A 26,329-nucleotide genomic window follows, 5' to 3' on the forward strand; every position below is an offset into this window, starting at 1 on the left:
GGAGAGTGGGAACCTCTGAGCCTGGCCACCCTCTCTGTCCATCTCTGACAGCACCAGGCAGGTGCCTACGTGGGGGCTGCTTCTCTATCCTGTTCCCAGGAGACCAGGATGGGCATGTGGCATGAGCCTTTCTTACAATAACCCACACGGTTGTGGGGCTGTTTGTTACAATAACAACTAGCCAAGTGGTGTCCAACATGGGAGACACACCACACAGAGGGTCAATTTGATTTTTAAGGGGAGCAATTTGAGAATGAGTTATCAACAGTGGATTTTCCCCATTTTTTATGGTTCTAGGGGCCTCATACACAGTATCCTATCTAATAAAGAGGGAAAATGCTAATTGACCCTCACACCGTCTCAAAGATGGCGGTGTCCATAGCCAAAAGATGATGGTGCCCAGTCACTCCAGACCCCCAGCTGCCCAGGACCAGCCTGAGGCACTGGCAAGCCTGGGATGGCAGCTGTCCAAATGTCCAGGACCAGCCAAATCTCAGGTAACCAGGGCTGGCCAAGGCTTGTGCTACTGGCAGTGATGGTAGCAAAAGTGTGATAGGAGCATTGCCTTCCCCTGATTGCTGCGTCGACTCCTGCCCCTAAGGGCTCCCAGACTGTGAGAGGAGAAACGCCAGGCTGAGGAACTCCACCTCCAGTGCATGAATTTTCATGCACCGGGCCTCTAGTATAAATATATATTGTGACATATTTATGTATTTCAGTTCTCCATTATATGTTTTGAAACTTCATTTGCTATTTTTTCATATCACTTCATATTATGATTATTTTTTTTAAACAATTTCTTAGTGATTTCTTATTCAGTACTTCAACTGTCCTTTCATTCTTTTTTTTCTTGCATGGATGCCATGTTCTTTAGAAGCTTGTTTAGAGCAAGTTAATGGTCTTTTAGGGTTCCTTCACATGAACAGAAGTTCACTTTTTGAAAGTATATGTCACAAGCGGGGCCTCAGGATTTTAGAGATGCTTAGATGGAGCATGGCCCCAAAATGGTTGGGAACCACTGATCTAGGCTGTCCTAACTGGTATGCATCCCCTATTCTACTCTCTAGGAGGCAGCAGAGCCTAACATTAAAGCAAGAATGCTGCTGCTGTTATAGAGACACTGGTTTGAGGTCCAGCTCTGCCTGTATTAACTCTAGTTTCTGAGCCTCAATTTCAACTCCGTAACATTCATGGTTAGACCATCTCAGGCTATGGAGAGGATAAATGAAATAAGAATGCACCTGAAGCACTGAACCCAGGGCCTGGCACGTGAAGTAAATATTCAGTAACTGTTAGCTCCACAGCTTTACAACATGAACTGACTATAAACATTCAGACAATGTAGGAAATGGTTACTTGTTGACATAGGTATTCTTTCAAACTTTGTTTCTAAACAAATACAAAAATATTAAGTACATTCTCTCATAGCCTGTTTTTTATCTTAATAATATATTGTGGTACCTCTGTATTAAAAAAAATCTACATCATTAAAAATTACAAGAAAATATTACATTTTACAAATAATTTCTCTAAAGGACAAATGCAGCTCTGGCCAGTCTTTCTCAGTGGTTGGAGCATCATCCCATACAGCAAACTGTCATGGGCATGATTCCAGATCAAGGGCATGTACTTGGATTTCAATTTCAATTTCCAGTTGGGGTATGTACAGGAGGCAGCCAATTAATAAGTCTCTCTACACCAATGTTTCTCTCTCTCTCTCTCTCTCTCTCTCTCCCTCTCTCTCTCCCTCTCTCTCTCTTCCCCTCTGCCTTCATCCCTCCCTTCCTTCCACTTTCTTTAAAAACCACTGGAAATATTGACAATAACTAAAGATGTAAACAGAAAACAAATGCAGTAGAATAAGAATGAACTGCCATAGATGAGATATAAAATGGCACCAGAGGCCCTAGCCAGTTTGGCGTAGTAGATGGGGTGTCAGCCTGCGGACTGAAGGGTCCCAGGTTTGATTCTGGCCAGGGACAACATGCCTGGGTTGTGGGCTCGGTCCCCAAGGAGGGGTGTACAGGAGGCAGCCAATCAATAATTCTCTCTCATCATTGAAGTTTCTATCTCTCCTCCCTTCCTCTCTGAAATCAATAAAGAAATACACATTAAAATAATAATAATAACAACAATAATAAATAGGTGATAAGAAGTGGATGCTGCACAAATATGCTCCCAGGAACAAACAGGTATTACAACTAAAATACAGAACAACTTCCTGAATGATCAACAGAAAACTCGTAGCAGAGGACACTGATGTCTGAGGAACAAAAGTGGAGACTGCATAGAGACTTGTAGGAGGGGCAGTGGTGCAAAAGGGCTTACTGGATGCCCAATGACAGCAACTGAAGTGCTAGAGAGATAGCTCAGCTGTGGGGGGTGCTACTGAGAATTCTGGGGTCTAACCTCAAGCTGAGCTCCCCAGTGGAGAGAACCTAAACTGAGGAGGGTACCCACATAACATCTGGCTGTGAAAAGCAGTGGGCTGCTATCTGCCAGGGAATAAGAGCTGAAAATTAAGGCACACTCTTAAAGGGCCAACACACTAAATTCCCTGTGGAGCCACCCACTTGGTGTTCAGGCAGAGGGAGGGTGAAGTAGACGGAGCTGTGAGAGCAAAGCCCAGAACGGACAACTCAGGGGACACAGCTCAGAAGGCAGACACCCCGTTTCCTGGGCTCAGTCATTCCCTCAAGGGGACATCTTCCCCACATAGACATTTGACTTGCCTGAAGACAGACAGTTAATGCACCCCACTGAAAAACACCTTGCACTTAAGAGATTAAAAGTCCAGTTAGCCTCCAGGCAGAAGCAACTGCCCCACCCTGTTGAAAAAACTCTTGCCACACCTGCCAACTATTGTCAGGGACAATTCAAGTTGGAATCCTAACAGTCTGGAGGCTGATCTAATTAATCTTTACAGCCCTTAACTCTGTCCTGCACTAGAGACTGAAAGGTGTAGAGGATCTACCAACCTAATACATAGTCACAAATTCAAAGAGACTGCCAAAATGAGGAGACAAAGAAACAACCCCCAAATAAAAGACCTAAAGAATTCTCCAGAAGAAATAAATGAAGCAGAGATGAGAAATTTATCTGAATCAGGGTTCAGAGTACTTATGGTAAAAATGCTCAACAGCATAAATAAATTTATAGTAACTATGAAAAAAGAACAGTCTGAGATAATGAATGACATAACACAAATAAAGAACATGTTGGAAGAAATACAAAGAAGATTAGGGGAAGCTGAGGATCAAATTAGTTGAAAATATCATTCAATCACAGAACCAAAAAGACAAACAATTAAAAAATAGGAGGACAGCTTAAGGGAGCTGTGGGAGTACTTGAAACATAACATTATTAGAATAGCAGGTGTGCCAGAAGAGGCAGAAAGAGAGAAAAGTATAGAGAAGATGTGTCAAAAACTAATGGCATAAAACTTCCCTAATCTGGTAAAGAAAAAAGTCACACAAGTTCAGGAAGCACAGAGAACCCCAAAGAAAAAGAATCCAAACAGGCTCATGGGCAGACATCATCATTAAAATGCCAAAAATCAAAGACCAAAAGAGAATCTTAAAGGCAGCAAGAGAAAAGAAAACTGTTACCTACAAAGGAGTTCCCATAAGGCTGACACCTGATTTCTCATCGGAAACTCTACAGGCCAGATGGGAATGGCATGAAGTAATCAAGGTAATGGAAAACAAGGATCTTAGACCAAGATAACTACAATATATCCAGCAAGGCTATCATTCAATATATATGGTCAAATACAGAGATTTCCAGACAAACAAAGAAAAAAGGGGAAAGGGGTACATCATCACCAAACCAACATTACAAAAAATGCTAACGGGATTGCTATAATCAGAAGAAGAAAAGAGAGCTATCCAGCCATACAGAATTTAAATGGCAATAAATAAGTACATGTCAATAATAAACCTAAATGAAAATGCATTAAATATTTCAATCAAAGGCTTAAGGGCCTAACTGGCTTCCACCAGAGCCAGGAGGTCACGGTTCGATTCCCAGTCAGGGCACATGCCTGGGTTGTAGGTTGTATTTTGCAAAAAGACCTAGAGGAAGACATAAACAATTGGAAAAATAAACCACTTGTTCATGGATTGGTAGAATCAACATAATTAAATTTTCTATTGCCCTAACCGGTTTGGCTAAGAGAATATAGAGCATGGGCGTATGGACTTAAGGGTCCCAGGTTCGATTCCCGTCAAGGGCATGTACCTTGGTTGCAGGCACATCCCCGGTAGGGGGTGTACAGGAGGCAGCTGCTTGATGTTTCTTTCTCATCACTGTTTCTAACTCTGTTTCCCTCTCCCTTCCTCTCTATAAAAAATAAATAAAATATATTTTTAAAAACTCCATACTACCCAAAGAAATCTATAGATTCAATGTAGTCCCTATTAAGTTATCAATGGAATATTTAACAGGTCTTGAACAAATTCTCCAAAAAAATTCATATGGGATAAAAAATAAAAGACCCTGAAAGCCTCAGCAATCCTGGGGAAGAAGAGCAAAGTTGGAGGGATCAAAATACCAAATATCAAGCTATATTACAAAGCCACTGTTTTCAAAACTGCCTGGTACTGGCACAAAAAAAGACATACAGTCCAATGGAACTGGACAAAGAACCCAGAAATCTACCCAAGCAATGATGCTCAATTAATATTTGACAATGGAAATAAGAGTGTACAATGGAGTCAAGACAGCCTCTTTAATAAATGGTGTTGGGATAATTGGAACAATTCATGCAAAAAAAAAAATGAAACTAGACCAACAACTTACACCATACACAAAAATAAACTCAAAATGGATAAAGGACTTAACTGTAAGAAGGCAAACCATAAAAATCTTAGAAGAATCCATAGGAAGCAAAATATCAGACCTATGCTGTAGCAATATCTTTATGGATACAGCTCCTTAGAGCAATGGAAACTGAAGAGAAAATAAACAAATGGGACTATATCAAAATAAAAAGCTTTGCACAGCAAAAGAAGCCATCAACAAAACAACAAAAAAGCCCACTGCATGGGAAAACACATTTGCCAGTGCTTTCTCGGGTAAGGGTTTAATCTCCAACATTTACAGGGAACTCAGACAATTTAACAAAAGGAAGATAAACAATCCAATCAAAATGTGGGCAAAGGGTTGAAACCGGTTTGGCTCAGAGGATAGAGTGTTGATCTTCGGACTAAAGGGTCCCAGGTTCGATTCCAATCAAGGGCATGTGCCTTGGTTGTGGACAGATCCCCAGTAGGGTTGTGCAGGAGGCAGCTGGTCTATTTTTCTCTCTCATCGATGTTTCTAGCTCTCTATCCCTCTCCCTTCCTCTCTGTAAAAAAATCAATAAAATATATTTTTTTATAAAAAGTGGGCAATGTACCTAAATAGATAATTTCAAAAGAGCACATATAGAAGGCCAAGAAACATATGAAAACATGCTCAAAGTCACTAATCATCTGAGAAATTCAAACCAAAATGACAATGTGGTACCATCTCACACCTGTTAGAATGCCTACATCAACAAATCAACAACAAATGACAAGTGCTGGCGAGGATCCAGAATAAATGGAACCCTCATGCACTGCTAATGGGAATTCAGACTGGGGCAGCCACTGTGGAGAACAGTATGGGGTTTCCTAAAAAAATTAAAAATGGAACTCCCATTTGACCCAGTAATCCCACATCTAGAAATATATCCCAAGAAATCAGAAACACCAATCAGAAAGAATGTATGCACCCCTATGTTCATAGCAGCACAATTTACAATAGCTAAGATTGGGAAACAGTCTAAGTGACCATCACCAGATGAGTGGATTAACAAATGGTACATCTACACAATGGAATACTACCCTGCTATAAAAAATAAGGAACTCTTACAATTTGCCACAGCATGGATGGACCTGGAGAGTATTATGCTAAGTGAAATAAGCCACTCAGAGAAAGATGAATATCACATGAACTCACTCGTTAGTGGAATATAATGAACAACATAAACTGATGAGCAAAAATAGAGTCAGAGAAAAATATTATTAGAATATAATAAAAATAATCCTGTTATTTGCAGATTTTTAATATTTCCTATAAAAATCTGGTGAGAGAGGCTCCTGCCACTGCCAGTGCACTCACTAGCCTTTGTGATAGTATACTATATTAGAACAGTTTTGATAATCTACACTAATAAAAGAGAAATATGCAAATTAGCCATCACCTCGCTATGCCCACCAGACAATCAGGAGGGTATATGCAAATTAGGAGAAAGATGGCACCTGCCCAGCTGCTCCAGGCCCAGAGTGGCCAGGTGGGGCATGAAGCCTATGAGAGGGAGAGCAGGTGGAGGGTTGAGGGAGGAGGTGGCGAAGGGATCTACAGGAGCAGGATTCTGGCTACAGTGAAGACTACAGACTCCAGCCTGAATCTGCACCTAAGATGGCAGACTACAGCTGGAGTCTGCAGTGAAGACAAAGGCTGCACTGGCTGAAGCCTGCAGCAAAGGCCACAGACTCCAGCTGAAGCGAAAGTCTGGGTCCCAGGTTCCAGAGGAAAACTGGTGCTGGAAACCAAGGGATGGAAGGCGTATTGCACGAATCTCTCATGCAGCGAGTCTCTAGTATTATTATATTTTAAATAATTTTTTCTCTTGAAATATTAATGTTTATTGCTTGTAAAATGTTATATTTAAAATTATTTTCCTTGAAATATTATTTGTTACATGTAACATTATCATATTTAAAATAGTTTTCCTTGAAATATTAATGTTTATTGCATGGAATAGGCTAATTATTTTGAATCTTAAAAAAGAATGAACTTCATATTTTAAGGATATATATAATTTTGTTAACATTTGTTGTGTACATAAGTAAGTATTGAGTGGCAATATCGAGTGTATTAGTATGAATCACATTTAAAACTTGGAAAGTGGCTGATTTGGATGACTTTTTCAAATATTGAAAGATGTTAAATAGCCTTCTTCAACAGCTTTGGGCACTGGTCTGATTTTTTTGCCCTCAGGGTAATGTGCAGCGCATTTGGGGGATTCCGACCCAGAACAGAGGTTCCATCCCAGGCAGTTGGCTGCATCCACCCCTAAGCCGAATTGCTTCTTAGGAGAGAAAAATGCTCCTTCTGTGTTCGGGCTCAGCATCTCCCGGCCACCCGACCAGACTCGGGGCAGCGGAGCTCAGAAGGCACGCGCATGGCCCCACTCACCTTCCTCGGGTACTTGTACGGGGCGGTCACTGACTTCACGTGCTCCTGCAGCTCCTTGATGAGCTGGTCACGGTCATGGGACAGAAACTGTGGGGTCAGGACAATGAAGGCCTTCACCACCTGCAACGCAGAACCAGAGCGGGGGCTCAGGGTAAGTGCCACTCAGTGGCCGGGTTTAAAAAGTAAGTGTTTATGCAATGAATGGCAAACAAGCCGACACTGCAGCCTTTGGAAACGGCTCAAATCCAAATACTTCGATTTCTACCTTTCCCTTGCAAAATCACTTAACCTCAAATTCCTTCTCTCTGACATGCGCAGAGTACATCCCATGGAGCTGAACATGGTGGCCTTATGTTCAGATTCCATGAGCTAGTACACATAACACATGCACCTAGTTTAACTTTGTTATTATCCTCAGCATCATTATTTTCACCACCATTTTTACCACTAATGTATGTACAGTTCTGTGCCTGGAACCTCTGGGCATTTAATAGTTCTTGGTAACTTACTGACCTTGTTTTTTTTTATATTTTCTAAGAAGTTGTTGATTCTTTCTTTTTTAAAAAAATATGTTTGTACTGATTTCAGAGAGGAAAGGATGAGGAGAGATATGAACATCAGTGATGAGACAGAATCATCACTCTGCTGCCTCCTGCAGGCCCCCTACTGGGGATCTAGTCCGCAACCTGGCATGCGCCCTAACTGAGAATCAAACCTCATTCCTGGGTTCACACTCAACCAATGAATCAGATTGGCTGGGCTGACCTTATTGCTTTTATATTGTTACTAGAGGCCCGGGACACGAAATTCGTGTGCTTGAGGAGGGGATCCTTTAGCCTGGCAGTCCCAGAGCTCTTGTGGGATGTCCGACTGCCAGCTTAGGCACGCTCTCCACAGAGGTGAGAGAGGCTCCTGCCACTGCCAGTGCACTCACTAGCCTTGAGCCCAGGACTGATCACCACGGGAAAGCTCCAACATTGAGCATCTACCTCTGGTGCTCAGTGCATGTCATAGCAACTAATTGTCCTACCATTAGCTTGATTTGGAAGATTATCCTGTCGGATTTATGTTCCCATTTAATTGCACAGGCCTTGTATATAGTGGGTAATCAATAAATCCAGTGAATCCATTGGAAACAGAGTGATCAGATTTCCATTCTGGCTCCACCACAGTATAATTCAGGCAAGTTATTTAACTACTTTATGCTGTCTCTCTGTCTATTAGGAGGGCATAATAAGTAAGGGTTTCTAACTCATTACATTGTTGTGAGGGATAAATGAGCCAGCATACCCTGTATTTACTCAGGATGTCATGGATGATGCTACAGTGCTTCCTGTTGCCCACATGGTGTAAGTGCGGCACACATACCCACTGCTCTGAAAGATTCCCTTGCACCAGCTGTCCAGTGCCACGCAGATCCCCTGATCTCCTGTCCTTCTCCTCACCTGCCCTCGGGTCGGGTCCGGGCTGCTCACCACAGCTGACTCAGCCACCGCCGGATGCTCTGCCAGGGCGTTCTCCACCTCTGCCGGCCCAATGCGGTACCTGTGGGACCAATGGTTCCTGCTCTGCTTCTGAGCAGATGACAGGGCTGGAGTGACCCAGGCCCTCCAATCTCATGTTTGGGAGTCAGACTTCCCTGGGCACAGAGGGAAACCTCCATGGGAGCCAGAGAATTGTGAAAAGGCTCTGTAGGGACCAGGATGTGAAGACCTGGGCATTGCAAGCTCAGATACGCCCAGGGCTTCCCCTCACTGCCTCTGGTGGGCGGTGGGGGTGGGAGGCTGTCCTCCTGAGGCTGAGTGTGTGGCACAAGGATCTTCCCAGCAGGACTCTAACTGTACACTTGGGAGCCTCAAACTTTGTCTTAATCCTTTATGGAAATTCTGTCTCACTTCATCAGCATCCAATGTAGAAATTTAAAAAGTAAAACAAACCTAATTTCCCTGATGCATCCAAGAGAAGTTGTTACTTGTGTCACTTTTTCTCCCTACACTACCTAAGTGGTAGAGACAACAGATCAGGAGCTACACTACCTCAGTTCAAATCTGGGCCTCTCCCTGCACTATCTTGGAAACTTTCAGCAACTTAGTTCACTGGTCAGTGACTCAGTGCTCTCATCTGTAAGATAGGCACAATAATGGCATCCACTATGTGAACAAAGCACAGAGCAGTGTACTTTCACACAGTAAGTTCTCCATGAGCTTAGCTGGTATTGCGGTTGTTGTTCTGTGGCATGTGTCCCATTGGAGAAACACAGATAATAATGTCCCCCATCCCATGGGGGAAAATGGGCGCTCAAACAAGGTCTCCCTTCCCAACCCTATATCCCCTCTTTAAATTGCACGATGTCTCCTGTGGTTGCTCTTCCAGGCCTTCTTGAACTTTCTTTGGATGTTGGAGGAGATGCACAGATACCCCAGGCCGGGGCCCTGTAACATGGCTGCATTCAGGAACAGGCTGCACGTTTCATCCCCAATTCTTGGAGAAATGTTGTAGCAACCGAGAGCCTGCCAGGCCCAGGTCAGCCAGACCTACCCAGAGGCGTTGATGATGTCATCGTCCCTCCCCAGGAACCAGATGTAGCCCTCTTCGTCAATAGTTGCTCTGTCCCCAGTGTTGTAAAAGTCCCCACACTCCACTTTGGCTGTCTTCACTGGGTCATTCTGCAGAGAGGAGGGCACTCTTATTGAAGGCAGTGAGATTAGAGATGCTGAGCTGCAACATGGGGCTAAGATCTGAGTTTGAATCCTGCTCCTTACTCCACCAGGCACCGGTGCAACTTCTGTAATCTCTCTGAGCCTATTTATTTTACATGATAACACTCAATGCATGCTACCTGTCAATTAATGTACAAAATACACTGACAATTGATATTAATATAACACAGTGGCTGAACAGATGGAAGGTGATAATAAACTTTTCTAAATGAATTTTCTTCCCCAAGTACCATCTCATCTCATCCTCAAAAGAAGCTTGTGACCTGGCAAGTGTGGCTCATTTGCTTGAGTGTCATCCCATGTACCAAAAGGGGCCAGTTCACTTCTTGGTCAGGGCACATGCACAGGTTGTGGGCTCAATGCCCAGTAGGGGGCGTGCAGGAGCCAGCTGGTCAATGTTTGACAAAATAATGTCAGAAAACTTCTCTAACCCGGTGGAGGAAAAATTCACACAAGTTCAGATGGCACAGGGAACTCCAAACAAGAAGAACCCAAACAGACCCATGCCCTAACACATCATCATTAAAATGCCAAAAATTAAAGACCAAGAGAGAATCTTAAAGGCAAGAAGAGGAAAGCAAACTGTTACCTACAAAAGAGCTCCCATAAGGCTGACACCTGATTTCTCATCAGAAACTCTATAGGCCAGAAGGGAATAGCATGAAGTACTCAAGGTAATGGAAAGCAAGGATCTAAGACCAAGATCACTATTATCCAGTAAGGCTATCATTCAAATTAGACAGTCAAATAAAGAGCTTCCCAGACAAGGTAAAAAGGCCAAAGGGGTACATCACACCAAGCCCGCATTACAAGAAATTCTATACGCACTGCTGTAATGAGAAGGAAAAACAGAGAGAAACCTACACATACAGAATTAAAATGGCAATAAATAAGAACCTATCAATAATAACCCTAAATGTAGGAGAAACCAAGATGGAGGCATAGAAAAAAATCTAAACTGCTGTCTCACAGAACAATTTAAAAACTACTACGAAAAGACAAAACGTCTATCACCCAGAACCACAGGAAGGCTGGCTGAGTGGAAGCTCTACAACTAGAAGGAAAGAGACAAGCAGAAGATCTGAAAAGCTGAGGTACAGAGGTGTGTGAATTGGGCTGGCGGCGGGTGTCTGGTTGCACTGCTTCTTTCAACCTAAAGGGAGACAAGCTCCCAGTAACTCTGAACTCCAGTTTCTGGGGAGATGAGGGGGACCCAAACTCCTATGGGGAGAAGCTGGACTATCTGCCATCGGGTCTGAAAGTGAGGGCAGCTTTCCTGCAGAGGTGCGCTGAGCAATCATTGTTTACTGTGCTGGGGCACGGGATGCAGGGAGTTGGAAACACAGAGATGGCTGACTGATAACCATGGCTGATTGCCACGCCCTAGCTTAGTGACACCCTGAGACCCCAACCTGCACAATCTACAAACCCACTCTAGCTCCAAGCAGTGGCTTTTGCATATAAATTTAGCCCTATTGCAGCTTAACCAAACAAACTTCAGATCTGTTCAGACAGCTCCAAAACCTCCAAACTCAAAGCAAAGAGGAGAAAACTGTAGGTCATGCTGTAGCTCCTGTTGAGTGGCCTGAGACAGTAGCTGACCTGCACCCCATTGGAGATCCAGAAGTCAGAGTTTCTAGTGGTCACTGTGAGACAACACCAGATTTCAACTACTCACATACGTAAGTGACACATTCAAGAGGCAGACTCAAGGAGCGCCAATGCCTCACTGAAGCAAGTCCTGCCCCATAAGCATGTCTCCAGTGCAGCAGTTCTTCCATTATAAACACAGCAGGTCCTCAAAACCAATTGACCTGGAGGTCAACTCCTCCCAGGGACATCAATAACAGTCAACACTTAAATACATCAAGTCTGTACACACAGTCCACAAAGGGGTGCACCAAGAGTGTCCACCTCAGGTAACTGGGAGACCAACCCATTGTCCCATATAGGACACCTTAGCACACAAGACCACCCTACCAACTCAGGGAAGCAGCAAAAATGTGGAGACAAAGAAACAGATCAGCCAAAACCGGTTTGGCTCAGTGGGTAGAGCCTGCAAAATGAAAGGTCCCAGATTTTATTCCAGCAAGGGCATGTGTCTTGTCTGTGGGCACATCCCCAGTGGGGGGCATGCAGGAGGCAGCTTATAGATGTTTCTCTCTCATCGATGTTTCCAACTCTCTCCCTTTCTCTCTGTAAAAAAATCAATAAAATATATTTTTAAATAAAAACTAAATGAGATAGATCACAAACTTAAGAAATGGAGGAAAACAAATAACTGGATATAGAGTTCAAAACCACGGTTATAAAATTTTTCAAGAATTTCCTGAGAGAGAAACCAAGATGGCGACATAGGTAAACGCCTAACTGCAGCCTCCACAACAATTTCAAAAAATACAACTAAAATACAAAATGGACATTATCCAGAACTACAGGAAAGTTGACTGACTGGAAATTCTACAACTAGAAGGAAAGAGAAAATCAGAAGGAAAATCAGAGGAGCTATAGAAGGCTAAGGTACAGAGACATGGTGCACGTGTGGGGAGAGGACGGAGCTGGAGAGGAGGGAGCGGCTGAGTGCCTGGCTGGCATTCACTAGCGGGAAGGAGATAAAAGCTCTGGATTTGATGAACCCCAGTTCCGACTGCACTGAACCCCAGTTCTGGGAGAGACCTTGGGGACCCAGGCTCATATAGAGGGATTCTAGGCTAAAAGGCAGAAACTCAGAGGAACGGCAAAAGGCAGAGCCCCAGAGTCACGCATATTGTGCACAGAGGATGGACTATGGCTGTGCCACTGGATTGCCCTAGCGGGAAGGAGACAAAAGCTCCGGACTCTGCTGAACCCCAGTTCCGACTGCACTGAACCCCAGTTCTAGACCAGACCCTGAAGACCCAGGCGCATATAGAGGTAATTTAGGCTGTAAGGCGGAAACTCAGGGGAGCAGCAAAAGGCAGAGATCCAGAGATGTGCACATTGCGAGCAGAGAATGGACTATTGACTGTGCTGCTAGATTGCCCAAGCGTGAAGGAGACAAAAGCTCTGGACTGTGCTGAGCCCCAGTTCCGAATGCACTGAACCCCAGGTCTAGACCAGACCCTGGGGACCCAGGCTTATAAGGAGGAATCTGGGCTGTGAGGCGGAAGCTCAGGGGAGCAGCAAAAGGCAGAGCCTCGGAGGCACACACAGTGAGCACAGAGGATGGACTGTTGACTGATTGCGCTAGCGGGAAGGAGACAAAAGCTCTGGACTGCACTTAACCCCACTTCCAATTGCACTGAACCCCAGTTCCAGGCTCATTGGGGGAGAGACCAGACTGTCTGGTAGTGGGCGAAACTCGCAGGCACCTTTCTCTCAGAGGTGCTTGCAGCAAGTACCAAAGCAGCAAGTACCAAAGGACACTGAGGAACACTGAGACTCAGTAACCCCATAGGGCAGGGCTGACAGGAAGCCAAGGCTGTAGGTTCCATCCTGAACTCTGCCTCATCCAAGCTGAGCACAGAGGCTTTTACAATTTTTCAAGTCTAGTCGAATAAGACTGTCTCCAGGCATAGACACACCTGATCTTCATAACCGATTGGACTGGAGGTCAGTTCCTCCCAGTGATACCAGCAACAATCAAGACTTAACTACAATAAGGCAGTACACATAGTTCATAAAAGGTGCATCAAGAGTGTCCACCTCAGGTAACTGGGAGGCTGACCCATTGAACCATATAGGACACCTTAGCACACAAAGCCAACCTACCAACTCAGGGAAGCTGCAAAAATGCCGAGACAAGGAAAGAGATTCCTGAAAAACCTTATAGGCGTGGTTTTGAACTCTATATCTAGTCGCTTTTTTGTCCTCCACAAACTAAAAAAATGGAGGGCAAAAAGCGACTGGATATAGAGTTCAAAACCACGCTTATAAGGTTTTTCAAGAATTTCCTAGAAAAGGTCAATAAAATAAACGAGATCTATAAGGATAAGAAAACGGATCAACTAGAAATAAAGAATACATTGTCTGAAATAAAAAATATTATACAAAGTCCTAAAAACAGAATGGAAGATCGCAAGAATCAAGTCAAAGATTTGGAACATAACGAGCCAGAAGACACTCTTCAGCAGAAGCAAGAAGACAAGAGAATCCATAAAGTTGAAGATAATGTAAGAAATCTCTGGGACAACTTCAAGCGAACCAACATCAGAATTATGGGGGTCCCAGAAGAAGAGAGAGAGCAAGATACCGAAAACATATTGGAAGAAATAGTGACAGAAAACTTCCCCCACCCTGTGAAAGAATTAGACTTACAAGTCCAGGAAGCGCACAGAACCCCAAACAAAAGGAATCCAAAGATGACCACACCAAGACACATCATAATTAAAATTCCAATAGCAAAAGACAAAGAGAGAATATTAAAAGCAGCATGAGAAAAGCAAGTAGTTACCTATAAAGGAACACCTATATGATTGTCAGCTGATTTCTCAACAGAAACCAGGCAGGCAAGATGGGAATGGCAAGAAATATTCAAGGTGATGAATAGCAAGAACCTACAGCCAAAAATACTCTACCCAGCAAAGCTATCACTGAGAATCGGAGGCCAGGAAGTGCACAGAACCACAAACAAGAGGACTCCAAAGAGGACCACAGCAAGATATATCATAATAAAAATGCCAAGGGCAAAAGACAAAGAGAGAATATTAAAAGCAGCAAGAGAAAAAACAGTTAATTACCTACAAGGGGGCACCCATAGGATTGTCAGCTGATTTCTCAACAGAAACTATGCAGGCCAGAAGGGAGTGGCAAGAAATATTCAAAGGGATGAATAATGAGAACCTACAACCAAGATTACTCTACCCAGAAAAGGTATCATTCAGAATTGAAGGGCAGAAAAAGAGCTTCACAGACAAGAAAAAGCTAAAGGAGTTCATTACCACCAAACCAGTATTATATGAAATGCTGAAAGGTATTCTTTAAGAAGAGGAAAAAGAACAAAAAAATAAAGATAAAAATTAAGAAAAATGAATATATATCTATCAATAAGTGAATCAAAATATCAAGTGAATAAAAATCTGATGAACAGAATAAACTGGTGAATATAATAGAATCAGGGGATAGAATGGGAGTGGATTGAAAATTTTCAGGTGGAAAGGGGTATAGGGGATAAGGAAGAGAATAGACAAAAATCATACACCTATGGATGAGGACAGTGGGGGGTGAGGTAAGGATAGAGAGTGAGGTGGGAACTGGGTAGAAGGGACCTATGGGGGAGTGGAGAGAAGAAACAATTGTAATAAATCTGCACAATAAAGATGTATTAAATTTTAAAAATAATAATAACCCTAAATGTAAACAAAATGCATGGTCCAATCAAAAGGCATAGAACAGCTGAATGGATACAAAAACATGAGCCAACTATGTGCTGTCTATAAGAGACCCTCCTCAGAACAAAAGACATGAACACAATAAGAGTGAAAGCATGGAAAAAAATGTTTTCCATGCAAATGGAAAGGGCTCCGGAAGCTGGAGTAGCAATATTCATATCAGACAAAATAGACTTCAAAGTGAAGGCCATCACAAAAGTCAACAAAGATCACTTTAGTACATAATACAAAAGGGATGGATCCAGTAAAAGGATAGAACCCTGAAAAAAAAAATACACCCAATATAGGAGCACCTAAATATATGTTAAAAACTGCTAGTCTTTAACAGCTAGAGGAGAGATTGACAACAATACAATCATAGCAGGGGACTTTAGCACCCTGTGGCTTCACTGGATAGATCTTCCAGACAAAAACGTGACCAAGAAACAGTGACTCTGAAGGACACACTGGATCAGATGGATGTAATTGACATTTATAAAACAGTTCACCCCAAAGCAGCAGAATATAGTACATTGTTCTCAAGAGCACGTGGATCATTCACAAAGATAGACCACATGTTAGGACACAAAACAAGTCTCTACACGTTCAAGAAGATCAAAATCATATCAAGCAACTTTTTATATCACAATGGAATGCAATTAGAAATCAACTACAATAAAAATACCCCAAAACATTCAAACACATGGAGGCTAAATAGCATGTTATCAAACAAAGAATGGGTTACCGATTGGTATAAGAAATAAATTTTAAAACCTTCGTGGAAACAAATGAAAATGAACACACAACAACCCAAAATCTCGGAGACACAGCAAAAGCAGTCCTGAGAGGGAAGTTAATAGCATGACAGGCCTACCTCAAAACAAACAAACAAACAAAAAATAAACAAAAAACTATTTTTTAATAAAAAAAATAAACTATTTTACCCTTCAACTTAAAGAAATCCAATGAAGACAAGAAAAGCCCATAGAAGCAGAAGGAATGAATTAATAAAGATTAGAGCAGAAATAAATGACATAAAGACTGAAAAAACAATACAAAAAAATCAGTGAAACCAAGAGCTGGATCTTTGAAAAGATTCAACAAAATTGATGAATGGTTTAACCAGTGCTTTTTACTGTTGGTCCATAGTATCATGTGAGCAGCAGCGCCACCTGGAGGCTACAGTGATGACAACAGTGACACCTAAAGAGCCTCTGATGGCTGTTCTTTTGGAAAAAGGATATGGAATCTGAGATCCATTTCAGGTGTGCCCCCCTTTCCATGCTCATCTTGGAAGATGAGAATCTCCTCTTAGTAGCCTCTACTACCCTGGGAGGGCTAGGATTTATCTGGTCAGGAGTCTGAGCAAGTTTCCTTAGAGCCATCACAAGTTTCTGTAATCCCTGGATTTCCCATTAGGTTATGGGGCTGAAACACTTGAGTTTGAACCTTAGCTCTGCCATGTCTTTGACATTGGAAAACACATGATTCCTACGGTCTGTGTTTTCTCTGAGAAGTGGGGGTAAGGGAGGCCTCAGGAGGCTCAGGACAGTTACTAGGTTTGCGCACGCCCTGTTGCTAAATTGTAGAGTAGGATATGAACCCAGCCGAAGCCTGCATTCTTAATCAGCCCCCAAGTCCGATGATTCTGAAGCCATGCTTGTCCACCACATCAGTGCCACGTGGGTCAGGAAAGGAAAGGCTGTGAGCTTTGTGTGAACTAGACCTGGCTTCACTGAACTGGAGCACATAACGGGAGATGGGAGGAGTCTTAGGATGCAGAGCTGGGTGCCCTCCCTTATCGCTGCAGGGGTGCTCGGGCCAGGGAGCAGCAGGCGGGGCGCCCTCACCTCATACAACATGAACAGGCCGATGGGCTTGGTGGGCTTCATCCTGATGCCAAGGTTGCCCTCAGTGTTGGGCGGCAGGATGTTGCCTTTGTCGTCGATGATCTGGAGAAAGAGGTCTGTGAGGCCCCCTGCAGGGCTCCCAGCCCTCCTGTCTCCCCTGCTCCCTCCACCTCTGCCTGGCTTATGCGTGTGACACCAGTGGGGACTATGGAGAGATCCCTGTCAGGAAACAGAATGAAGCTGTCAAGTCTTTGAAATCAGCAAGTCATGGGTGTGTTTGTTTCCTGGTCTGGACAACTCATGTGTCTTCAAGCTAGAAAACAGGGGTCAGGACAAGCTAAAAGCCGGAGGGTGGAGAGAGCTGCCGGGCACCCCCAGGACCTGTGCGCCATGGCCTTGGCTAGCAGGGTGAGCTATACTGATGCCCACAGTACTGACTCTCCCAGGAAACCAGAAGGGAACTAGGAGAGGAGGAAGGACAATTCGGGTAGGGGGCACGGCTCTTTTGCCACCTGGTGTCACACGGGGTTGATCCCAGCTGAGCCCTCAGTGCTCCCTGGCCACGCCTTTAGGACCAAACCTGGACGTCGAAGGGTGGGATCGCTTTCCCCATGGAACCAGGCTTGACCTGTGAGCCCCGGGGAGTACCACAAGTAAATCCCTGTGCACAAAAGGAAGAGAAGACCAGTTGTCAATGGGTTCAGGCCGATCACAGAGCAGCAACAATGGTTCACAGCACCGCTGCTCACACATACTGCTCATAGAGCCTGTGGGGGAGCTGGGAGCTCTTCGCGCTGGGCTCAGGGCATTGACCCAGCTCTTCAGCAGACAGTCACTGAGCCCAACATGTGACATGCACTGGGCCAGTGCTGGCTGCCAGTTCCACAGGGTCCTCCTGTGGGGGAAAAGAGGAGCAAAGGGCTGAGCTCGGGGCTGTGGGAGTGTGCTGGGTGGGGGAGTGCCCACTGCATGCCAGACATGTGTCCATTTTACCAACACTTACTCAAGACTGAACCTGACAGAAACCTGCCTCCTCTGCCCTCGGGTCGAAAACTGTGAAATGTCTCTCTGTAAACGGATTTGGGGCCAATCAGCCTGAAATCACTGAAATCACTGAGGCTGTGCCTCTGCCACCACTCCCACCCCCGTTTGCCCTCCTGATGAACTATGCCTCCTTCCTGGTTCTCTGAAGCTAACATCTGTCCTAAAGCTAAGCCTTCAGTCACACAGATGTGTTAATGCCCTGGTCTCCCCTGTCAAAGGGGCCAGGCCACACCCTTTCTCAGGGCCTGCAGGGCAGGAAGCTGCTCAGGTCTGCACCCGTGAGCTCACCTGGATCTTTAGGGCAACCAGCCCAGACTCAAGCCCCAGGAGAGGTCCCAGGAGATCCTCCTTCGGTGGCATTTCCCCTGCATTTCTGTTGTTGCCAAGAGGCCTTATTCTGACGTTTGGGCATGTTTCCCTCTACAGATATCCAGTGTCTGAGCTTAGAGATGCCCCTTCTGCTCTGCACCCCTGACAGCTGGCCCACGACCCCCACATCAGTGCGGACAGCAGGCTGGCCCTGGGGGCTCTGCAGGCTGGGTAACTCCGGGGCTTACACATTCCCTTCCAGTCCCCTAGCCACCACCCGCAAGGTCGGCATTCTATTCCCATTTTGGAGACAGGGAAGTCAAGCTTCTGGCAGGCTCCACGGTATACCTATGAGCTTCATGCTTCCATTGGCGATGCTGAGAGGAGCTGAGACCTGAGCTCCTGGCAGAAGAAGGTCTGCCTCTCCAAGCTGCTGCTCACACTTCAGGACATGGCAACACCCACAGGTGAGTGAGCGGGTTGCAAAGCTTTGAGCAATGAGGCTCCATGCAGCCAGGAGGGAGTATTCTGTGGCTCAAGCAGTCCTCACTAAGGTGCGGGGTTATGGGTGTAGCTGGTGCTTCTCCTCGTCCAACAGTGAACTTTGAGCCATGCAAGGTCAGGCCTAGAGCCCTCCCATTTCTCAGGCCTGGAAGCAGACCACTTCACTGACTAAAATAATACATTTTTCTCAAAAACAATACACCGTCAGACAAATATGTGAATTAAGACCAAGAGAGCCTGCCCTATAGGTCCTGAGGGGGGTGACTCTGTGAGCTGACCGGATGGTGGGAGGTGGGTGAGGGGCTGTGTCAGCATCAGGGGGTTGAGGATGCTTCAGGAAAGAGATAGTCTCTCCTCCTACCACTGAAGCCCTTGAGGGTCCAGACAACACAGCAGGCTGCACGGCCCGCCCACTGTGTGCTCAGTGACATCCTTGGGGATCGCACTGCGTGTGTGTGTGTGTGTGTGTGTGTGTGTGTGTTGCCTGTGCTCCCTCCCCTCCTCCTGCTCATTCACCACAATCACAGGTGTGCTGCCCTCATACACACCCAGAGATGAGCTTCGAGGCCAGCTCCTGCCTGGCCCTATGACTGCAGCTCTAGGGAGGGAGATGACAATGGCAGCACTCGTAGGTGGGGCCTCCATTGACATTGCTCCTTCTACAATAGCTCTCTGATCCCAGGGATGTAGCCCTGTCCTCAGACCCCAATGGAAGGTTTTGCTTAATAGCCATCAGCACACTAGGGTCTTGACAAGTCAAAGAATGTGTGTGAATTGTCTCTCTGCAAACTGATATGGAGCCAATGAGCCTGGAACTCCAGAGCTGCCCTCTGCTGGGTGTGCATATAGTGGGTCCTGTGCACACAGTGAGTCCTGTGCACACAGTGTGGCCTGTGCACATGCTCTTGCAGATTCAGCTCCTCTGCCGGGCTGAGTGGCCCTGTGCGGTCTGTCCACCTACCGTTTCTGACTGTCCATAGAGTTGGTGGAGCAGAAGGCCCGTCTCTTCTTTCCACTTCTCTTGCTCCTCGGGCAGCAGGGCCTCCCCGCCAGTGGTGCAATGCTCCAGAGTGGGGAACCTGAGGCTTGGGGGAGACAAGGTGTCCACAGAGCTTCAGAGCAGGCCTTGGCCCTCCTGTTCAGACCCAGGAGTGGGGAGCCTATATACCTTTCTGTTTCCTCACTTTCTTACTTGCCTTCCGGTTGGATGTAATTCACTTCTGGTTGGATGTCATTTACTTCCAGGTGTCAATCCCTATAAATTGTTCTTCAGTGGGGTGATGGGTGGGGGGGGGATGATGAGGCTAAGGGGTTCAGTTAGGGATCCAACTAAATTTGGACATTGAAACCTCGTCTGAGGGAAGCTCCTATGTGGAAAGAGCGATGTTTTATAAACCGCGAGGGGGTGAAGGCTGGGACTCCGGGGACACGTTGGGGGTTATGGGACTGCACTTCCTGCCTTGGGGGAGATGGGTTATGTGAACTGAAGGGCTTTGTGTCCCTGAGTGGAGAATGCAAGTCAGGGATATTCAGTGAATTGCTCTGGTCATCATGGAAGATTGAGCTGGGTGTGGGAAACCAGGAGTGGTCACGGGTAGCAGTTTTTTAAGAAGGAATTTTGGAGAGAACAAAAATGTCTGCTGTAGCAGATATATCCTGTACTAGGCACACCATTTGCTATACGTTATTTCTCCTCCATTTCTGCCAGGAAAATTCCCAGAAATAATACAAAAACAATCAAGATTATAATGGACTCCCTAAAGGAAATGAGGAGAAGTGACTGAGGTCTGAACATCATCAGCAGGCTGAGCTGGACCAATTCTTGGAGATGAGGGTAGTGGCAGACCTCTGGCTCCAATTCCCATGCACCAAACCCCAACTGTGACCTCTCCTGATACATAGAGTCAGGAGTGGTGGACCAGGGGGCTGATTTCATTAGGGGTGTCTTCCTCACTTGTCTGGACTTTGCTCCAAAGTAGGTAAAATTACCACAGTCTCCAATGGAGTCATTAGTGATGCCCTGATTGAATTTTTACTGTGTTTGGACCAATTTTATCATCTGAGGAATGTCGCAAAAAGTGTCTGTCATATGAGCTTTTAAATACAGATAGAGGCAGACTCCAAGGGCATGCTGGGATGGAAGCTTTGTGAATAAAAGCAAGTTATATTTCAGAGTTAGCTTCGTAAGGGTAGTTGTTCAAGTACTTGTCATTTTAACTCTGTGTCTAAAAGGTATTAGGTCTGATATTTGAAGCAGCCATTTCCATTTTAGAGTCTCTAAAAAATATGTAAATATATCTCAAAGACAAGATTAGCTCAAAACTAATCTACAAACAAGGGGAAATACTAAAATAAAGTTATAGAAAAATAACACTACATCCATCAGATTGGTAAAAATTAGACTCTGACAGGAACAAATCTTGCCAAAGATGTGGAACAAAGGCACACATACTGATTGGATACTTTGAAAAATAGGGGGTAGGATGCGGTGTCAGTGTGACTCAGCAATTTCTCCTAGAAATACACCACATAGTGAGTGCACAGGGTGAATGTGCAAGAACAGTGCTAGTCATCAATCCCCCTCAAATGAAACCATCTAAATGTCCATTAGTGGTACAACGTTTTGAAAAAAATGTGGACTTGTACAAAATGGGATATTATACGGCAATAAAAGTTAACTACAGCAATATGATGCAACGTGGGCACATCTTAAAAATATGATTTTAAAAAAAAGAAGCCAGACATTACAGAATAATATCATTACAAAGTTCACAAGCAAGTAAAATAGACTGATCAGTTTCAGAATATTTCCTTAGAAGGGAAACTACAAGGGGAAAAAAGAAAAAACACACAAATGAGGGAACACCATAAAAGTCAAGATAGTAGGTTCTTTTAGGGGAGTTGGAGAGGTCTAAGGAGGTCACTGGGGCTGGCAATGTTTTCTTACTGTGACTTGAGTGAGTAGTTACATACTGGGTCAATTTTCAACAATGTCTTCATCTACAAATTTATGTCTTATGTATTTTTCTGTGGGTTTGTTATTTCACAATAAAAAGGTTTGGGGGGGTGGGGACACAATGGTGCAAGGTTCACTGTTACATTACTATCTTACTCCTGCTTAACAAACAAATTCGCCTGGCTGGTAATTATCACTGCCAACATCTCTCTCTCTCTCTCTCTCTCTCTCTCTCTCTCTCTCTCTCTCTCTCTCTCTCTCACACACACACACACACACACACACAGACACACACACACACACACACACATACACACTAGCTCTCACTGACCTCAAAGAACCAGATTGCAACAGTCCGACCATTACCATCCTTGGCTAGTATTGAAAGAAATAGCCAGGGGAGAGGCTGACAATGTTGATCACAGTCAGCTGGGAAGCAGAGGTCTGTTTCACACCCAAGAAATTGCAGCATATTCTCCCCAAGGGGATTAACACCCATCTCTCCCCCCTCTGGTTCAGAATTGTGTGAAGGGGGATTCGGGGGAGATCAGGAACTGCCCAGTAAAGTCAAACTGGCACAGGGGGAGGTGTTGGATGACAGAGGCTGTCAGTCTGACCTGGAATAAGATAGTTGACTAAAGGTGGACCCAGTGCATGCCCCTGGAATCTTGGGAAGTTAACTGGTTGTTTTGAAAAAGCTCCTGGTTGAGAACCAGAGGGTAATGCTGGCTCTCCCTCTCTTGCCTGGGACCCCACTGGCCCAATTTGTTCCTGTCCCTCCCGCCCAGGAGCATGGACCGTGCAAGTCTACAGGCACCAGGGCCTGGGGGAGACTTCCAGGCCCAAAGGGTCATAAAGCAGAAACTCCAGGCTTTGGGCTTTGAAGATGAGATTGGACTTTTCCAGGGCAGGGCCAAGATGGGCCTTGGGAAGCCCAGAGGAGAACTCTATTGATGTTACGTTACAAATAAACCACATTGCCACATCGCAATTTCCTGTGTGTGGATCCTTGGGATTCTTTCCTCCCAACCCTGTGCAAGAGCGTGTTCCCCACCTACAAGACCACGGTGACACAGACTCCGTAACCTCCTACCCAAAGATTGTGATTACAACAAGCCACTTCTACATACCTGCTAAAATTCTGCTGCAGAATCATTCGAAATACAGAGGGCGCAGTAAGGCACTGGGTGATAGGGTATTTAAAGAATGTCTACAAGGTGAACAGAGAAAAATATTATATTTATTGTTAAGATGAAAAATACTGGCCAACAACAACAAAGTACTGGCCAATTATTACCTTTTTTTTTTTTTTTTCCTGATCTCCCTTCTAAGAGAGCCCATTTATTTGTTGATTCTTTCAGTATTTGTATATTGAACATGAATGTGTTTATGGACTGAGGAAGTAGAGTTGATGAAAAGTGAGAGATTGATAATATAGTAGAAAGGGCATAATGGATTAAAGATGAGTAGTGAGGGGCTCCAATGGAAGGGCCTGGAGAAGAACAGGCCCCACAGTGGTGAGGGGCGGGGCCTGGGCTTGAGAGGTAGAGAGGCAGTTCTGGGAAGGAAAGCCAGGGTGCAGTGAGTGCAGACACAAACAGCAAGGTCAGGTGCAGGAAGTCATTTGAAAGGGTTTATCTAGGCAACTTCAATTGTCACCATGATGTACACCTAACAGTAACAGCTACTGCTGCCAGTTCCTGAGTGTTTTCAGGTGCAGGCCTGATGGCTAAGCACTTTACACGCTTTGCCCATATCATCTCAATATTCCCAAAAATCTTATGAAATCATAATTATTAAAACTCCCATCTGACAGGTGAGGAGACTGAGCTCAGAGAGGTGAGGTTACCTGTAACAAATGTTAAAGGTTTGAAAAGGAACTGGAACCAACATATTCCAAGGGCTCTGCTTTTAAACACTTCTGTCAGTTCACACACAAACCAGCCACCTGGCCCTGGAGGAGCCAGGAGACCTGAGATTGTGCTGGTTGCTTTAATTTCTCAAAATGTGTATTCTGGGTGGTTCACTGACTGATGCAGTGCCACACATTTTGAGACACCCAGAGCCCAGGTTATATCACCCTAATGGGCTGTTTTGTTCCATACACTATTCTCCACAGGGGCCAGCTTTTGAGCCTGAAACATGAGTTTCTCCTGGAGTTTGTTGACACTGAGAGATTATCCTCTTACCTCTACAATGACCTTAGGGTCAAACTGGGGCAGATGATGGATGAAGACTGTAGACCCTGCTGTCCATGGTTCAAACAGGGTCCCCACAGCAGCCATAATCCAACCTGGATCTGACATGCACCAGAGGACATCAGAGGCCTTCAGCTTCAGCAATTTCCTGCTAACTCCAAAATACAGTGGCCTCAGCTTTGTAAGCACAAGAGCATGTGACCAAGGGCTGGAAAATCTAGTTCTGAGACAGAGAGCCACCCCAATCACTCTGAATTTATGCAGTTAGTGTGGGGCTCCAGACTCACTCCCACCCCAGTCCCAAAAGCAAGCCAATTGGATTTCCTGGTCAAATGCCCCTTCAACTGGTTCAATCATAATGACCCTTAAGGCTGGGAAAACTGGGATGGAGTCTGTTGCTCTTTTTCTGGATTCAAATATGTTACTGGTAGAGTTTGGGGCAATGCTGGCAGCCATCAGGGATAAGGGAGCAGCCTTTCTGAGAACAGCATCAAAACATAACAGAAATCCCTAAATGGTTTAGCTCAGGGGATAGTGTCGGCCTGAGGACATATGGCTCGCAGGTTCAATTCTGATCAAGGGCATGTACTTTGTTTGCAGGCACATCCCCAGTAGGCACATCTCATCGATGTTTCTAACTCTCTCTCCCCCTCCCACACTCTCTAAAAAATCAATGAAAAACAAATACCCTCGTGTGAAGATTAACTAAAAAATAATAATTTAATACAGGGGATGAGGTGGGCTACAAGGAGGGAATGGGGGTGGGGAGGAAGGGACATATGTAATACATTGAACAATAAAGATTTCATTTTTAAAAACACACACACACACACAACAGAAACAGCTGGTAGATGGAGAGACAGAAAATTGAATCCAGTAGCTACTCAGCTAGGATTGAAGCGTTTTTCCACCGACTTACTGCTTCTGAGGGACCTCTGTGTGCAGAATTCCTTGAGAAAAATTCAATTCGTCCCTTAGCAAGCTATGGCTTTGAAGAGCTCTCTGTTAGTAGGGAGGGGCCTGGAGAGCCATTCACACCTTCTCTTCCCATCTCTTAGGGCTGTGGCTCACCCACAGGAAATTACAAGCTAGGGACCTCTGTTCTGAGCTGCAGACCCAAGTGTCCACTGGGCATCTCTTCTGGGATATCTCTCTGGCATCTCAAACACAGAGTGTCCTAATCTCTCCTGCCTCCCTGGACTAATTCTTCTCCAGTGCTCTCTGTGTTTCATTGAATGTCATTACTGTCCAAGCTCAAAACCCAAAGTCCACCTTGACTCTCCAGCCTCTCCCAACGCCCACATTTAGCCAGCACACCCTCCCATTCTATCTCCTGAAATCTCAGACTTCTTAACTTCCTCTCTGTCCTCAGCAATTGTCCAAGCCAACACCATCTTACACCGAAATTATTCTCAGACCCTCTAACAGGTCTTTCTAAATCTATTATTTTCCCCAGCCATTCTCCACCCTGCAGCCACAGCGATCTTTTCAAAATACACATTTGATTAGGTCTCTCCCTTGTTCACAACCTTTCAATAACACCCATTGTTTTCCCAATCTCTACACCAAAGTCCCCATGACCCTGTGTGCTCTGGGTCCCAACTCACTTTCTCAGCTACTCCCATCTGTGCCTCCCTGACAGATGAGTATCAGCTGCTTTCATATCTCTTTAGTTCTATGAGTGCTACTTTTTAAAAAATATATTTTTTATTCATTTCATAGAGAAAGGGACAGGGAAAGAGAGAAACATCAATGGTGAAGAGAATCATTGATTTTCTGCCTCCTTCATGCCCCATACCATATGGAGTTCAAAAGCTGGGCATGTGCCTTGACTTACCATTAAGCCAAGTTCATAGGTCAATGCACAATCAGTGAGCAACACCAGCAGGGCTATGAATGTTACCTTTTATATCTTGGTGCCTTTGCTTGTGTTATTCTGACTACACATAAACTTTCCCATTCTTTCCATGCCCATTCCTCCAGGGTTTTGCTGATCAAGTGATACCATTAGCAGAGATGTCCAGTGTCCACAAAACACCTCTCTGACCCTGCTTTGCTTAATAAGGTACAAAAAAAAAACATAAAATGCTGGGGCTGACCAGCAGATCCTGAGAGACAGATAAGCATATTTCTTTGATACACATTTCTGTGAAAGAGAAGGCTAAGGGGCTTGTTT

The 26,329-nt window shown here is 44.8% G+C and overlaps 1 protein-coding gene across 5 annotated transcripts in view; it reads right to left on the bottom strand.

Annotated features, from left to right (window-relative positions):
• The window catches only part of LOC311622128 (acyl-coenzyme A synthetase ACSM1, mitochondrial-like), a 93,715-nt gene that overhangs the window by 52,348 nt on the left and 15,038 nt on the right, over positions 1-26,329 (bottom strand). For 3 of the 5 annotated variants that reach the window (XM_084882942.1, XM_084882945.1, XM_084882946.1), the window contains 8 exons: positions 24,145-24,304; positions 23,086-23,165; positions 19,961-20,084; positions 17,723-17,803; positions 17,143-17,244; positions 9,763-9,890; positions 8,670-8,769; positions 7,225-7,344 (listed from right to left, as the gene is read on the bottom strand). In XM_084882942.1, the coding sequence (XP_084739068.1) occupies positions 7,225-7,344; positions 8,670-8,769; positions 9,763-9,890; positions 17,143-17,244; positions 17,723-17,803; positions 19,961-20,084; positions 23,086-23,165; positions 24,145-24,304 (895 nt within the window). The remainder of the gene's footprint in view (positions 1-7,224; positions 7,345-8,669; positions 8,770-9,762; positions 9,891-17,142; positions 17,245-17,722; positions 17,804-19,960; positions 20,085-23,085; positions 23,166-24,144; positions 24,305-26,329) is intronic. The other 2 variants (XM_084882943.1, XM_084882944.1) reach the window with 2 other exon arrangements.

The sequence above is a fragment of the Pipistrellus hanaki genome (assembly GCF_964339955.1).
Source record: "Pipistrellus hanaki genome assembly, chromosome: 4".
Classification (NCBI taxonomy): domain Eukaryota; kingdom Metazoa; phylum Chordata; class Mammalia; order Chiroptera; family Vespertilionidae; genus Pipistrellus; species Pipistrellus hanaki.